At 54.4% G+C, this 15,526-nt stretch overlaps 1 protein-coding gene across 1 annotated transcript; it reads left to right on the top strand.

Annotated features, from left to right (window-relative positions):
* Positions 1-675: 675 nt before the first annotated feature.
* On the top strand, positions 676-15,496 carry Ephb6 (EPH receptor B6). Its single transcript, XM_042677132.1, has 17 exons — positions 676-976; positions 8,590-8,791; positions 9,071-9,135; positions 9,402-10,185; positions 10,818-10,973; positions 11,114-11,464; positions 11,624-11,748; positions 11,871-12,033; positions 12,365-12,479; positions 12,723-12,775; positions 12,941-13,060; positions 13,167-13,414; positions 13,583-13,756; positions 14,180-14,329; positions 14,598-14,791; positions 14,916-15,071; positions 15,188-15,496. Exons 2-17 carry the CDS (start codon positions 8,692-8,694, stop codon positions 15,294-15,296), a joined length of 3,063 nt encoding a protein of 1,020 aa, XP_042533066.1. The 5' UTR covers positions 676-976; positions 8,590-8,691; the 3' UTR covers positions 15,297-15,496.
* Positions 15,497-15,526: the final 30 nt, after the last annotated feature.

The following is a 15,526-nucleotide window of genomic DNA, read 5'->3' on the forward strand; positions in this document are numbered from 1 at the left end:
GCCGCGTCAGAAGCCCCAAACACGGACCCACATCCAGGCAGCCACAGGGCGAGGAGTTCGAGCGAGGCCAGCGCGGGGTCGCTTCCCACCTCCGATCTCCCCGCCGTCCCCCGCACCAGACTCGCGCCGCCTCTGCCAGGCACCGCCGAGATTGCGTTTACTCTTCACCCCCTTCTCTCCGCGGCTCACGCCCACCTCAGTGCCAACCCGAGTGGGAAGCCCCCGCGGCGTTAGTTTCTAGAGTTAGAGCCAAAAGAGAGAGAGGAGGGGAGGGGAGGGGAGGGAGGCACGGGGAGGGGGGGGCCGTGGCGCAGCCCGGAGCGCGCGCTCCCCGCCAGTGGCGCTTCGCGAAGCTTTGGGTGCGGGTCTTGAACCTGCCTTGCCCGCCGCCCCGCGCGGCCCCCGCCCCGGCCCGGAGCCCCGGCGGATCCCGGGCGCGCCCCGCGTCTCCTCCACCCCCCGCGCCCCGCCACCTCCCGCGCGCCGGGCGGAGCGGCGGGCACCGCGCACCCGCGTCCTCGGCCGGGAGGGCGGGCTCGGCTCCCGGAAGAGCGGAGCGGGAGGGCGGCCCGAGGGGCCGGGCGGGGAGGGGACGCGGAGAGGGGGCGGGCCGGGCTGCGATCGCTCCAGCCACGGCTCGGGAGCGGCGGCGGGCGCCGAGACCCGCGACCCGGCTCGGGGACGGGCGATCGCGGCGCGGGGGGCCCTTCGAGGTTGCCTCCCCCCACATCTACCCTGCCGCGCGAGGGTTCGCCTCCAGACCCAGCCGCTGACGCCGGCTCCCCGTCCACCCCGGAGCCGCAGACCGCCCCCCGCCCCCGGCGCCCGGCGGACCTGGGCCTCGGGTGAACGGGGCGAGGGGAGGAGGGGGTGGGGGTCCCCGGACCGGAGAGGACGCGCGCGGCTCTGGGGACGGAGGTCCGGGAGCCGCGGCCTCGGGGGGCGCAGAGCGCACGGAGCTGAGGCCGGCAGCCAGGTGAGCCCGGGAACCGCGGGCGGCGTTGGGGGAGTTGGGGTGGGGGGGGACGGGGTCAGCGCGCCTGCGGACAGGGAGACTCAGGTTTGCAAAGTAGATGGGTTCTCCCCCCCCCCCGCCCCAGCCAGGGCCTGGGCACCCCCTGGGGGGAACCTACCTAGAGCAGGGATTTAAGGGGTGTTGAACTCTTACCCCCCCACCCTACCCCACCAGCCGTGCTTGTGGATGCGCCGTGAACCTTGGGCTATTAGGATCCCCTTCCACCATGTTCCCAGAGACCTTCCTCCGGCTTTGGCTCAGGGGTCCTGACCTGGGCGTTGTGGGGGTTCTTCCCAAAGGCCTGGCCGTCAGCATTCTGAAAAGGAATGCCCATCCTAACTCCAGTGAGCTCCCTCCCATGCCCTAGGAGCTGGGAGGAGCCAGAAGCCTGGTCGGCTGTGCCCCCCACTCTCTCCCCCGCAGGTGTTAGCTGAGATTCTGCTCCCTGCCCAGACCCGCCCCCCCTCCCCGAATTGCAACCAGAGTCTCTTGCCAGTCCCTGCACAGGACTCCACCCCCTGTCTACATCTGGGTGCTAGGCCCTGCGTGCCTTCACCCCTGCCTACTGATCTTGGCAGTCTGGCACCCTCTCTCCTCCCATCCCTGGGGGGGCTGGCGTAGGCCCAGCAGAGCCGATGTTGTAATGTCCCTGGCAGTGCCCATGGAGAAGATCTGCCCAGCCTGTTCCCAGTCAGTTAAGTCAGGCCTTCCACCCGCCCTGGGAGTTTGACTCAGGCTCTGGAACTGGAGATGATAGCTCTGAGCTGAGAGACCCGAGGCTGGGAATGGTGGGGGCTCTCTGTAGTCCGGGGCAGCTGTCCCACTAATAGGGCACTGGGGACTTGGTGCTGCTCAGCTGAGCACCAGCCTTTTCAGGGCAGTGGACATTTTCCTTGGAGGAAGATAGGGATGGGTGGTGTTTCGGACCTAAATGACCTAGGTAGAAGGTTGTTCCATTGGCGTCTGTTGGTCTGTTAAGAGTGTAAGAAGGTGGCCAGGACAGCGCAGTTTCTAGAATGCTGGGAGTCATAGACCTAGATGGCTGAGTGGTGGACAGCAGACAGCCCTCCCAGCTCCTCTCCATTCCTTCCACCCTGGCCTCAAGGGGGCCCAAGACCTCCGCACCCCAGGTGGAAAGGGATTGGCAGTGTCTGGAAGGCATGAAGACTCGGTTTCCCTTTCTCTGTTTGGCTCTCTCTCTGGAAGCATCCCCAAGGGGACTGTTTCCCAGCTGGACTTGGGGTGTTACAGGGCCTCCAGAAAAGGAACAAGAGCTCCCAGGACCCCTTACAGAACCAGCCATACACAAACACATAAACACACCTCCCAGCTGCCTGCTGCCGCCCACCACATTCATATGCATTCCTTAGCCTTCTGCCTGGTAGACATACCCCCAGGCACCTGCGGACAAAGGTGCTGCATCTTGCCCTCACCTAGCTTTTGCCACCACCTTTCACTCCTCATCCCTTCTACACATGTACCACTTGTTCCAGAACTCTCCTTAGCACTGTCTCCCAGAGACATGCATGGGCCGGTTAATACGTAGTTAGAATGGCTCATTCTCTGCCTTCTGTCTGGCTAGATCCAGGCACTGGCTGCATTTTAAAAGGCTCCCTAGGCCTGGGAGTAGGAGGCACATGTGTCTCATGAGTGGGCATGAACTGGAGGACATTCTGAGAGGCAGGAGGCCTCCGGGGACCTCAGGACTGCCCTCAGCTAAATAGTCCACCAATTAGCTTCTCCATCCTGGACAGCAGAGAGGTCGAGAGCCAGAGGACAGCTGCCTCCTCCTCCCTGTCTGTCTTAGCTGCCACCTAAAGCCCGATGGGATTTTTTTTTTCAAGGCAGAAGGCCAGAGCACGGAGAGAGCTACTCTGAGGATCTCCAGCATACAGATGAAAGAGTACAGGCTGAGCATGGATTATGCTGGAATTTCCTGGGCGTTGAAAAGCTGCTGAGCAGGACAGAGGACAGGGCCATAGGCTGACTCCCCCCCCCCCCCCCCCCCCAACGCTCACCCTGCAGTTAACAGGTGTAAGAGCCAGATCAGCAACCGCCACAGACTTAAAACCACTGGCCTGTTTGTCCTCAGGGATACTCCCTCTCCTGGACAGCAGCCAGCCTAGCAATCTGGAGCCAAATTGTTTCTCTGTTTCTTCTAGCAATGATACCTTTCTGATAGGCTAGCCGCCCCCACAGCCATTCCCCTCCATGGCCCTTTCCTTCTGTGGGCCCAGTTCTTAACTTGACCTTGTAGGAGAGAAACTTGAGGCTGATTTGAACTTCTTGGGAGAGGGGGTTTTAAGAGAATATCCAGGGATAAAAGTTTATCTGGCCTTCAACTGCTCCACTCTGTCTCTATTTTCCTTTTACCATCGAAGAAGATCCTTAGATATTTTCAAATCCAGAAGGTAAAAGGAAGAAGAGATTCAATGTAAATAGAGGCTGTGTTTGTCTAGGTTATAAAAGCATCTTCCTTTCCTTGTTTAGATTTTTAACTATAAAAATAAGGTATGCTGTTGTAACAAGAAGAATATCCAGAGAGGTGTAAGACAAAATTAATTATCCCCACCTACATCCTCCATCTCTACATCCTCTACCTCCTACCACAGCTAGTTTTAATGATCTAATATATCTCTGTCATACCTTCTTTCAGGCCAATTTGGCTTATATGATCAATTTTTTTAAAAAATTACTTTGTAGATCGAGATGCGGAAACTCTATTAAGTAAGCTGGATTTGTTTTACAAAGTATAGGTACTTAACATTTAATTTTAGCAGTTAATTTTTAAAGCTCTTACAGATTTGCTAATTGAATATGCTTTCAAATCTTTCATTTTTCATAGAGAACAGACTGCATAAGCAATGCTCTACGAGCTACATTTCTACATCTCTAATTTTTGCCAGTTTCTGAAAATAAAATACAACCTTGCTGCCCAAGACTTTTCCTTGCTTTTTTATAAACCACAGAAGTGTGGCAGGCTCTAACGTCTCCTCTGTATCAAAAAGACAGAAAGTGTTATCTACAGAAACCGAGCTGGGGTTTTATTTTTTTTTAATCACAGGAAACTTTGTCTAATCAGTCTCATTTTCTGAGCTATCATTCTACATCCACATTTTTTGCTGCTTCGAGTGTTTTATATTTTTAAAACTTTGTACACATTTGAAATATGAATGTTTTCCTGATTGAGACCAGTTTTCTGGACTTTTTTTTTTTGTTGCAGGATTTCTAAACCCTGGCCATTTCTTCTTATGAGCTGTAGTAGACAGAGGAATGGCAGGAAGGCTAGGAGAAAGAGGAGTTAGGGTCCTGGCCTTGTAGGTCATACCTTCCATCGGTCTCCACCCCTGTGTGGCCACAGGGATGTACTGGGCTGTGTTCAGGATGCTCTCCTGGACCAAATGCAGAGATGTTGCATTCCTAGAACCAACGAAGCTGTCTTCGAAAGTCATTTTCTAAGTCCTACCTGTTTAATATTCCAGGCATGAGCTGTACTTGTGTTCTTGTCTCCTGTTTTTCTACCTTTGAAACTTGCTTCAGAAGAACCTGTGGTGGTATGAATTAGTTGACAGCAATTTATTCCATATCTTAAGCTTTCCTCCTCTCTTATTTTCTTTGTCTTAAGACAGATACACTGAACATTAGTTTTATATATTAAAAATGATCATTGATTTGTCAGAGAAGCAAGACCTGATCAAATTGCCTATTCTGACTCAGCAACTTTTCCCCCCTCCCTGAAGACACTTCTTTTTAACGTTCAATATTCTGTGTCTGAATCTGAAAGGAATTCTCATCCAACATGAGAATACACTTCTGGATTCCTTTAAGATCTTTGTTTCTTTTTAATTGATTACCTTTGTTCTTAGTAAAATTTCAAAAAAAAAAAAAGTGGCTCAAGCAGCAATCTACATGTAGTGTTTCCATTTATTCTTTCTGATTCTTGAAGACAGAAGCTAAGTGTCTTTGGCATATTTTATAATTGCTTTTACTCTTTTCTGGATCTTTCAGAGAAAGGCCAGCTTCATGTTGTCATAAAGATGCATGATAGGTTCTACGCCAGAACACCATATTGCAGTCCCCAAACAGTGTTACTTTTATGTGTCATCAAAGCCAACATCTTGCCCTTTCTCATGTTCTAGAATGTTCCATGCTGTACAACCAATATTTCTGGTGGTGCATCTTTTCCTATCTTGCATTGTTCTCTTTCAGACAACAATGGCAAAAATATCATTGTGATGTTAACAAAACACTTATTATTTCTTCTCCATAATTGTCTAGTTGTAAGTTTAGGTGGGCAGTGTTTATTGTTACTTTGTATACAGATTACAGAATGTGTGCGTGTTCGGCTGCAAAGAGCCTATTTTATGGAGTATCTTCTGGGAAAAACAGTGAAACAATCTTCCTGGCCTACAAGCTTGCTTTGGGCATATTCTGTTCTTGATAAGCCTGTGCTGGAAGGCTGTGGCTCTGGACAGAATCTGATTTGCTTTGGTGTGTCTAGCAAGTCCTCCAAGGAAGTTTTTAGATTTGGGTGGTTGGACCTGCACCGTGAATTGTTCCAGATGTTTACTAAACAACTAGTGTTGATAGACCAGCGTTGTGGAAATGAAGAGGGCATTGTGTACTCTTATTCTGTTATCTCCCTTCTCTTCTCTTGTACTGGTAGGTAATCTGTGAATGATCCCAGAAGTGTTTAGGAGTTATTTGAAGAGAATCTCTATGTTTGTTTGTTTTTTTGGGGGGGGTTCCGGTCATGGGGTTTGAACTCTGGGCCTGGGCACTATCCCTCAGCTCTTCAGCTCAAGGCTGACGCTCTACCACTTGAGCCACAGCGCCACTTCTGGCTTTTTTCTTTTTTGCTTCTGTGGTGCTGAGGAATCGAATCCAGGGCCTCATGTATGCAAGGCAAGTGCTTTACCACTGAGCCACCTTCCCAACCCTCTCTATGTTTTTTTAGGAACTAATTATTATGTGTAAGTGCCTCTTAGTTGCTTCCACAGGCTCTGAGTTGAATTATTTTGTGCATAGAGTATCAGAGGGATGGTTGGTTTCAGTGACTAATTGGAAGATGGCCACTATACCTCGACCTATAAGAATGTAGAAAAGGTGTCTCTCCATGAGAGCTTTATGAGGCTGACACTGAAGATTTCATCTTACAGCACAGTTACCATGGCCAGATGAGAAAGGAAGGGTGCAAGAATTAAATTATAAGTTTTATTATTGATCATAGTGAAGTGTGGTTTCATGGCTTGGTTTTGGTTCCATTGGGTCACAAGGCCACACATATCCAAGGGGGCAAGTCCTTTCTTGTGAGCAATGTGAGCATCATGCTTCCCCCGCTTATTTTTCTCAACCGTAGTAAATCAGTCAAATTGTCTTGTCTGGGCAACACACAGACTTTGAGACAAAACAGCGGAGAGAGACAGAGTACCACCCATCTCTAGATCAATAAACAGAGAAGATTCCTGGTCCTCTGGTCTTCCTGTAGCCCTAGGGCCACGCCTACAGGCCTAGCTTGTAGGCTTCGTGCTCTGGCTTTCAGAGACTCAGACAGGTTTCCTAAGCCAGGCGTACAGAGAAATTACTCTTAGGGCATAGTCAGTATTTTTGATTCATCTTACTAGAAAGTTAACTATACTCTTAAAAGAAACTTTTAATGATTTAGTTGAAAAGATATTACATGCACGAACATTTTAAATATAGAACTTAGACTACAACAAGAAATAAATCTCCCTGTGCCCCCCAATCTCCTTCTTTTTCTTTCTCTTCAAGTTGCATATATCCCTCCCAAAATACCCTCCCATACATATGTATTTGTTCCTCTTAAGCTTGAAAGTGGGAGATGACACTGTTTTTCACATCCTCCTTTCACGTGGAAATCATTTTCATATCTGCACATAAACAGCCCATGCGCCTTGTTAAGAATGTGTCACCATCTCCCAACCATCTTTCTATTCATAGACAGTCTTTCCCCTATAAGCAATTCACAGACGCTCATGCTGCCACCAGGCTCAGACCTGTAATCCCAGCTACACCGGAGCCTGAGATCTGAGGATCAAAGTTTGAAGCCAGCAGGAAAGTTTTAAAGAGGCTTTTCTCCAGTGAGCCATCAAAAAAACCAGAAGTGGAGTGTGGCTAAAGTGGTAGAGCACTAACCTTGAGCAAAGGGAAAGCACTCTGGCCTTCAGTTCAAACCCTAGTATACATAGACACACATGCGCGCGCGCACACACACATATGAGCACGCGCACACACACACACACACACACACACACACACACACACACACACACACACACACACACACAGTCCACAGGATTTTCTTCTTCAAACTAATATGGTGCACCTGAAGAATTTCCTAGAAGTAGAGCCACTAGATGCCTATAGCAGCTGCCGTCCATGCATCAGTATTACAGTGTGAACTCCTAAGCAGCCACACATTGAAGAAACCCTGTTACTCGTATTTTCTCCAGCATGGTATCTTATCCATCTCATAGGTAGCAATGATGTCACATAATCAATTCCACCTGCAATAACAAAAATGTCACAGATCAAGTGACTTAGAAACAATAAAAAGTTATTTGTTAGTGTTCGGAAGGCCAGTCTGAGATCAGAAGCGCCCGCATGATTGGGTACTTGTAAGGGCTCCCTTCCTTGGTTGTAAATAGTTCTTTTATACTATGGAGAGAGGGAGCTGGAAATCCCTTTGGGGGTCTCTTTTCTAAGACCACTAATCCCCTTCTTATAAATCCTTATGACTTAATTATCTCCTAGATGCCTGGCTTCCTAATACTATCACCACAGTGGCCAGTATATAAACATCCAGTCTATAACAAACGACACATCACTGTTGTTCCAATAGGCTTTCCTTTAAATATGAGCAAACGATGCATCTTTTCCTATGTTCTACGCTTTTTCTGTAAGCCATGGGAGGGAATGCCCCCCTTAGGGTAGAGAATCTTTGTTCAGAAAGTGTGCCTACATCACTATCCTCTTCTTACACAACCTCATTTATCTTTCAGAATCTTGATGCCTGTGCTCTTTCTACATCTGTTCCACCTTCTCTTCCTCATACCCCACAGCCATCTCTCTGTGTCCTTCACACTTCACTGCCTCCGTGAAATGTCTGGAGCATCCATAGTGGTATTACAGGGGGTGAGAGCGGGGGCTGGGCGGGGGGGACACACTAGCACCGGGAGAATTCAAGTGTCTTTAAGGATAGAAAATCTTCTGCGCCACCTGTCTTTAACAAGAACAGTTTTCTAATTTCCATACCGGGTGGCTGGCAGAGCAGGGGAGGAGAGTAAACGGGAAAATTGTAATAACTTCTTCCAGAAGAAAAGAGTAAAAGTAAAACTGAGCCGGCATTACCCTATGCTCCTCTAAGGAGACCCCTAAGACACTTTCACATAGGGAGTAGGGCTGAGCAACCTGGTACATGATCTCCCATGCAGGTCGAGCCTGCATGACTCACTACAGACAGTGAGAGCTGCAGATGACCCAGGACCCGGTGTGGGCAGCTGGGCTGTGTATGGATCCTCTCTCCTACCCCTTCTGATTCTGTGTCTTTCTAGGAAGCAAGCTTAGCTGCAGATCCTCAGGCTTTGAAAAAGCCTCAGTCCCACCAGGGAGCAGGGTGATGGCCGGGGCAATGGTGGGCACCCTGAAGATGTCCCATGGCTACTGAAGGGACTATCCAGTCAGGGAACCGAGTGGCGGGCATGGTGTACAGCCTGTGGATCCTGGTCCTGGGGCCCTCAGTTCTGGCTCTGGAAGGTAAGGAGAGGAGGCAGAGACCTTCCCTTATCAGGGGAGCTTAGGGTGGGTGGGAAATAGAAGATTCAAAAAAGGCAGACAAGAGGGCTGACTTTCATCAAAAAAGGAAAATGTAGGACCCGATCATGTATTTCAGAAACAGGATCCTGGCGTTGGGATCCTGCTGGCTAGTTAAATGGACCAGGGAAGGAGAACTCCTTCCTTCTCCATGGGGGTGGACTGGGGGTTAATAGTGCTAGCTGGAGGCTTGGCAACATGTCCCCCTTTATCTCTGGACAGAGGTGCTGCTGGACACCACAGGAGAGACCTCTGAGATCGGCTGGCTCACCTACCCACCAGGTGGAGTGAGTGTCACTCTTCATTCATTCTTCCCCATCCCCATAGTCCCCTAGAGAGCCCTGCTCAGGAAGGGAATTCTGGGTAAAGGGAGTAAGACTCCCCCCTAGAGGAATAAGATGGAAAGGCATCCACTCTGTGCTTGGCTTGTGTCCATTTTAAGGCTCAGTGGAATAGAGGCATCTCCTTTACTGTCACCTTCCCCTCCATCCCTCTCTAACCCCTGAACAGCTAATACTTCTCCTGGTCCCATTTCTCGCCCCCCCTCCTGCAGTGGGACGAGGTGAGCGTTCTAGATGACCAGCGGCGCCTGACAAGGACCTTCGAGGCATGCCACGTGGCAGGGGCCCCTCCCGGCACTGCCCAGGACAATTGGTTGCAGACACACTTCGTGGAGCGGCGAGGGGCTCAGAGGGTCCACATCCGACTGCACTTCTCCGTGAGGGCATGCTCCAGCCTGGGTGTGAGTGGGGGCGCCTGCCGGGAGACCTTCACCCTGTACTACCGCCAGGCCGAGGAGCCAGACAGCCTGGACAGCGTTTCAGCCTGGCATCTCAAGCGCTGGACCAAGGTGGACACTATTGCAGCCGATGAGAGCTTTCCGGCCTCATCGTCCTCCTTCACCTCCTCCTCCTCCTCTTCCACGTGGACCGTGGGACCTCACAGGACCCATCAGCGCGCTGGGCTGCAGTTGAATGTCAAAGAGCGGAGCTTTGGGCCTCTGACCCAGCGTGGTTTCTACGTAGCCTTTCAGGACACCGGGGCCTGCCTGGCCCTTGTCGCAGTCAAGTTGTTCTCCTACACCTGCCCTACTGTTCTCCGTGCCTTTGCCTCCTTCCCTGAGACCCAGGCCAGTGGAGCTGGGGGGGCCTCCCTGGTGGCAGCCGTGGGCACCTGTGTGGCTCACGCAGAGCCCGAGGAGGATGGAGTAGGGGGCCAGGCAGGGGGCAGCCCCCCCAGGCTGCACTGTAACGGGGAAGGCAAGTGGATGGTGGCTGTCGGGGGCTGCCGCTGCCAGCCTGGCCACCAGCCTGCGCGTGGAGACAAGATCTGCCAAGGTGAGAGTTCGTGCCCGCCCCACCTGCTCAGCACCCCTCCTTCCTAACCTGCCCAGCGCCTCCCCTGTTCCTCACCTCGCGCTCCTCTCCCGAATACCAAAACCCTTGTGGTCAGGAAGCAGCCAAATGAGGAAATGACCTGTTCCCCCCAATTTCAGTTTCTAAAACACACAGAGTTAACTCATACCCACCCTTTTGATATTTCTGGAAACTGCAAAGCCTTCCCTAGCAATTGCCAAGAATCCCAGGGATTTGCCAGCCTAATATGTGATAGAGATCAACAACTGTTGAGTTCTTGGCTTAGCACAGGAGGCAAATCCTTTGTGTCCCGCGCCCCGGTCTGCCGTGGGTATCTGGGAAGGAGGTGGAAGGTGCTGGTAGGTATGGTGAAGGACATGGCAGGCCTTGCCCACCTGCAGCCCCCAGCCCTTCTCACTCTGTCACTGGTGGAAATGCAATTCTTTCCCCATGACTGAGAGACTAAATCTCTGCTGCAGGAAAGAGGGGGCCGGGGCCAGGTCTCAGGAGGGATGGAGAGCTATGGAAAGGAAAGGGGGCTATGCAGGTGCACCAGGGTCTTGGGGGCAAATGGAAAGAGTATGCCCTCTTTGTTCTCCTCTCTGTCTCCTCAGCCTGCCCCAGGGGTTCCTATAAGGCCTTGGCGGGGAATGCCCCCTGCTCTCCATGCCCCATCCGTAGCCACGCCCCTGACCCTGCCGCTCCTGTGTGCCCCTGCCTCCAGGGCTTCTACAGGGCCAGTTCTGACCCCCCAGAAGCTCCCTGTACTGGTAAGTCCCCAAGGACCATGGCACAGAAAAGAGCCTGGGAGTGGAGGGCTGGTGTGGGGTGCAACGGCAGGGAAAGAGGGAGTCCCGACTCCCACCTTCTGGCCCACACCCTCCCGTTCCCCCCTTCCCACCCCACCCAGGCCCTCCATCGGCTCCCCGAGAACTGTGGTTCGAGGTACAAGGCTCAGCGCTCATGCTTCACTGGCGTTTGCCCCAGGAGTTGGGGGGCCGAGGAGACCTGCTCTTCAATGTCGTGTGCAAGGAATGCGGGGACCACCCGGAGGGCGGCGGCCGGGCCACATGTCGCCGCTGCAGGGACGAGGTGCATTTTGACCCCCGCCAGAGGGGCCTGACCGAGAGCCGAGTGTTAGTCGGGGGGCTCCGAGCACACGTCCCCTACATCTTGGAAGTGCAGGCTGTCAACGGGGTGTCGGAGCTCAGCCCTGACCCACCCCAGGCCGCAGCCATCAATGTCAGCACCAGCCACGAAGGTGAGCGCTTTGTCCACCGGAAGGACGTCCTGCCTCAACTCCTCAGAACCCCCTTCCTGCCTGCCCTCCAGTCCCTGGTCTGAGGACCCTTGCCTCCCGTGATCAAGGCTGATCCCAGAGACTCCCGCTCCCTCCTAACGTCACCGCCCTGCCATTCAGTCCCCTCTGCAGTCCCTGTGGTACACCAGGTGAGCCGGGCGGCCAGCAGCATCACCGTGTCCTGGCCACAGCCTGACCAGACAAACGGGAATATCCTAGACTACCAGCTCCGCTACTATGACCAGGTGCGCCACACCCACGGGAAGGGAAGGTGTGAGCAATGAGGAGACCTCGGACAGCAGTGGGGTGCAGGGGGGCCACAGGGCCCAGGCTTGACCTCAAGTGAACGAATGACCGCTGCCCACAGGCAGAAGATGAATCTCACTCCTTCACCCTGACCAGCGAGACCAACACTGCCACTGTGACACGGCTGAGCCCTGGGCACATCTATGGTTTCCAGGTGCGGGCACGGACTGCAGCTGGCCACGGACCCTATGGGGGAAAAGTCTATTTTCAGACACTGCCTCAAGGTGAGGGGAGGCCTAGATGGGCAAGAGGGAGGCCCAGATGTCCTTGCCATGACCTTGACCCAGTCTCCTCCAATTGGAGATCGGTGGCTGACCCCCTGACCTTGGGGCTATGGGAGGAATGCTTGTGGGGTTGCAGACACACACATACACACACACATCGTGTATGCTCTGGGGGTTGTGGCGGGTGAAGTGTAGACGTGAGTGGGTGTGTGTTGCAGGAGTGTGTATACGTGACCATTGTGCATGCCTGTGTGCAGGCGAGTGGGGTGCGGCTGCTCTCTTGTGTTTATATCAGGCTTGGCTCCCTGTGACCCCAGTGCTGGTCCCTTAGGTGAGCTGTCCTCTCAGCTTCCAGAGAAGCTGTCCTTGGTGATTGGCTCTATCCTAGGGGCCTTGGCTTTCCTCCTGCTGGCAGCCATCACCGTGCTGGCGGTCATCTTCCAGCGGTGAGACCCCTGCCACTCCCGCCCAACCTGCCCAGCCCCGTTCAAGCCCTGCTGGCTTCAGAGCCATAGCACCCACCCCACACCCTTCTCCCTGGAGCGGCCCTGAGCCTTGTGCAGCCGTAGAGAGGAGGGGCCTGGCAGTGTCCTGTCCCCTCGGGACCTCGGTTGGACAGACTTCCCGGCAGGGTGGCACCACGGGGCAGAAATGGGGGCATCATTCCAGGTTGTTGGTTTATCCCTCAGGAAGCGCCGTGGGACCGGCTACACGGAGCAACTACAGCAGTACAGCAGCCCAGGTGGGGTCACAGAGTGGAGCTGGGGTTAGGGGATTTGGGGCTGGGGTGGTGGGGGGGGGGCGGAGGGTGCCCTCTACACCCTCTCCCAGAGGGGAGAAGGCACGTCTGAGTATCTGGGTACCCAGCCTTGAAGCACACATCCTTAGAGCATGCCCCATCCTGCAGGACTTGGGGTCAAGTATTACATTGACCCCTCGACCTATGAGGACCCCTGCCAGGCCATCCGAGAGCTTGCCCGAGAGGTGGACCCCGCGTATATCAAGATTGAAGAGGTCATTGGGGCAGGTACCACAGGGACAGGGAAGCTCTGGAGGGCTGGAGGGCTGGGGTATCTAAACACAGTGGAACACTGCTGGTCCTTCCTTGAACCCTCTGACGCCTCTTCTCCCAGGGTCCTTCGGAGAAGTGCGTCGAGGCCGCCTGCAGCCGCGGGGAAGGCGGGAACAGGCCGTGGCCATCCAGGCCCTGTGGGCTGGGGGTGCAGAGAGCCTACAGATGACCTTCCTTGGCCGGGCCGCACTGCTGGGCCAGTTCCAGCACCCCAACATCCTGCGGCTGGAGGGTGTAGTCACCAAGAGCCGGCCTCTCATGGTGCTGACAGAGCTCATGGAGCTTGGACCCCTGGACAGCTTCCTCAGGGTCAGTTCCGGCTTGCAGGGAAGGGAGGGGGATTTCTTGGGTCTGGGGGAGCTTCGCTCCCTGCCTTGTCCGGGGTGGGCGTCACCAAATTCACCTCTGCCCTCCCACACTGCTCTGGCGTGCCAGTGGCCCTGCCTTCCTCACTGACCTCTGCCCCCTGCCCTTCAGCAACGGGAGGGCCAGTTCAGCAGCCTGCAGCTGGTGGCCATGCAGAGGGGGGTGGCCGCCGCCATGCAGTACCTGTCCAGCTTTGCCTTTGTGCACCGCGCCCTCTCTGCCCAAAGCGTGCTCGTGAATAGCCACCTGGTGTGCAAAGTGGCCCGCCTGGGTTACCATCCTCAGGTGAGTCCTGGATCCAGTGGGCTTGGAATCCTTCAGCAGGTGCTGGGGGGGTGGAACGGGATCTGGGGTGGGCCACTCAGGTGGGATAATAGAGGATTGGGGGACAGGGGGGTTGGAGGCTTTCCCCCTGTGATGGGAGAGACAAGTCTGCGTGAGGGGCCATGGAGGGATTTCAGGGACTAAGGCGCAGAAAGGAATTGGGGAGGACAGGAGGTCTACAGAAGTCCCATCCAGCGCCTGCCTTCCCTCCTCCTCCTCCCCCACCCCCATCCCCTATTAGCTGGCACAAGTTCATGTTCTCTGCACCTCAGAGCCTGCATCCCCTGGCCATCCACCCTGCAGGGTCGTTAAGGAGACCCTGAACTCCGATCCCAGCGGGGTCAGTGTGATTCCCTCTGTGTTCTTGTGGCCTCTGCCTCTCAGGGTCCAAGTTCTCTGCTGCGCTGGGCCGCGCCCGAGGTCATCACGCACGGGAAGCACAGCACGGCCAGCGATGTCTGGAGCTTTGGGATCCTCATGTGGGAAGTGATGAGCTATGGGGAACGGCCTTACTGGGACATGACTGAGCAGGAGGTGAGTGCTTCGCCTGCCCTGGCTCCACCTTGGCGCTCCTCCTGCGTCCCTTCTGTGCTCTGAGCCCTCCATTCTTTAGTCTGCTCACATGGGAAAGTCTTCAGAACTGGTGAAACCAGACCAGCCTCTTTGGGGGGAGGGGGAGTCCTTCCCCCCTCCTGCCTCAATGCTGCCTCTGACTCCAAGCTACCACCTTCCCCGCTTTTTCCTCCTAACACTCCTCTCTACTAGCAATAGCTTCCCATCACTGTGTTTCCTGGCCCCCTAGGTACTAAATGCAATAGAACAGGAGTTCCGGCTGCCCCCACCTCCAGGTTGTCCACCCGGACTACATCTGCTGATGCTTGACACATGGCAGAAGGATCGTGCCCGGAGGCCTCACTTTGACCAACTGGTCGCTGCCTTTGACAAGATGATCCGCAAACCAGACACCTTGCAAGCGGATGGGGCCCCCGGGGACAGGTCTGGAGCTTGGGGTTGGAGCCTGGGGAAACTAGGGAGGGTAGATACAAACCAGAAAGGGAACTGAGGAGAGAGGGCTAAGATGAAGAGGAGAGCCTGACCTGCCTGCCCCTTCCCACCTTAGACCTTCCCAGGCGCTCCTGAATCCCGTGGCCCTGGACTTCCCTTGCCTGGACTCACCCCAGGCCTGGCTCTCGGCCATTGGGCTGGAGTGCTATCAGGACAACTTCTCCAAGTTCGGCCTTTGCACCTTCAGCGATGTGGCTCAGCTGAGTCTGGAGTAAGTGGGGATTTGGGGAGGAGGGGGCAAGGATGTGGGGCCTGACTCGAGGGAGGGTGGCATGTCTGGGATCTTGGAGAAGCAGGCCTCCATCTGACCTTCTCCCTCCCCACCAGAGACCTGCCCGCCCTGGGCATCACCCTGGCTGGCCACCAGAAGAAGCTGCTACACAACATCCAGCTCCTTCAGCAGCACCTGAGACAGCCAGGTTCGGTAGAGGTGTGAGTGAGGCCTGGGCAGGAAGCCAAAAGCCAGCGATGCTATGGCCCAGGACTGGATTCAGGGCCACGGAGACATGAGTGAGATAAAAGCCAGGATCCATGTTGACCCCTTCTCCTGGACAGGACGTCCAGTCGTCTGGACGCTGCATTCCCCAGCCCCAGCCTCTCCCACATTAAAGAAAAAGAAGGGAATTTACAAGCTCAGGTGTGTCCGGGCCTGAGTCGGTTGGCAGG

This window comes from Dipodomys spectabilis, unplaced genomic scaffold (assembly GCF_019054845.1).
Source record: "Dipodomys spectabilis isolate Male_0828 unplaced genomic scaffold, ASM1905484v1 ptg000034l, whole genome shotgun sequence".
Taxonomy (NCBI): domain Eukaryota; kingdom Metazoa; phylum Chordata; class Mammalia; order Rodentia; family Heteromyidae; genus Dipodomys; species Dipodomys spectabilis.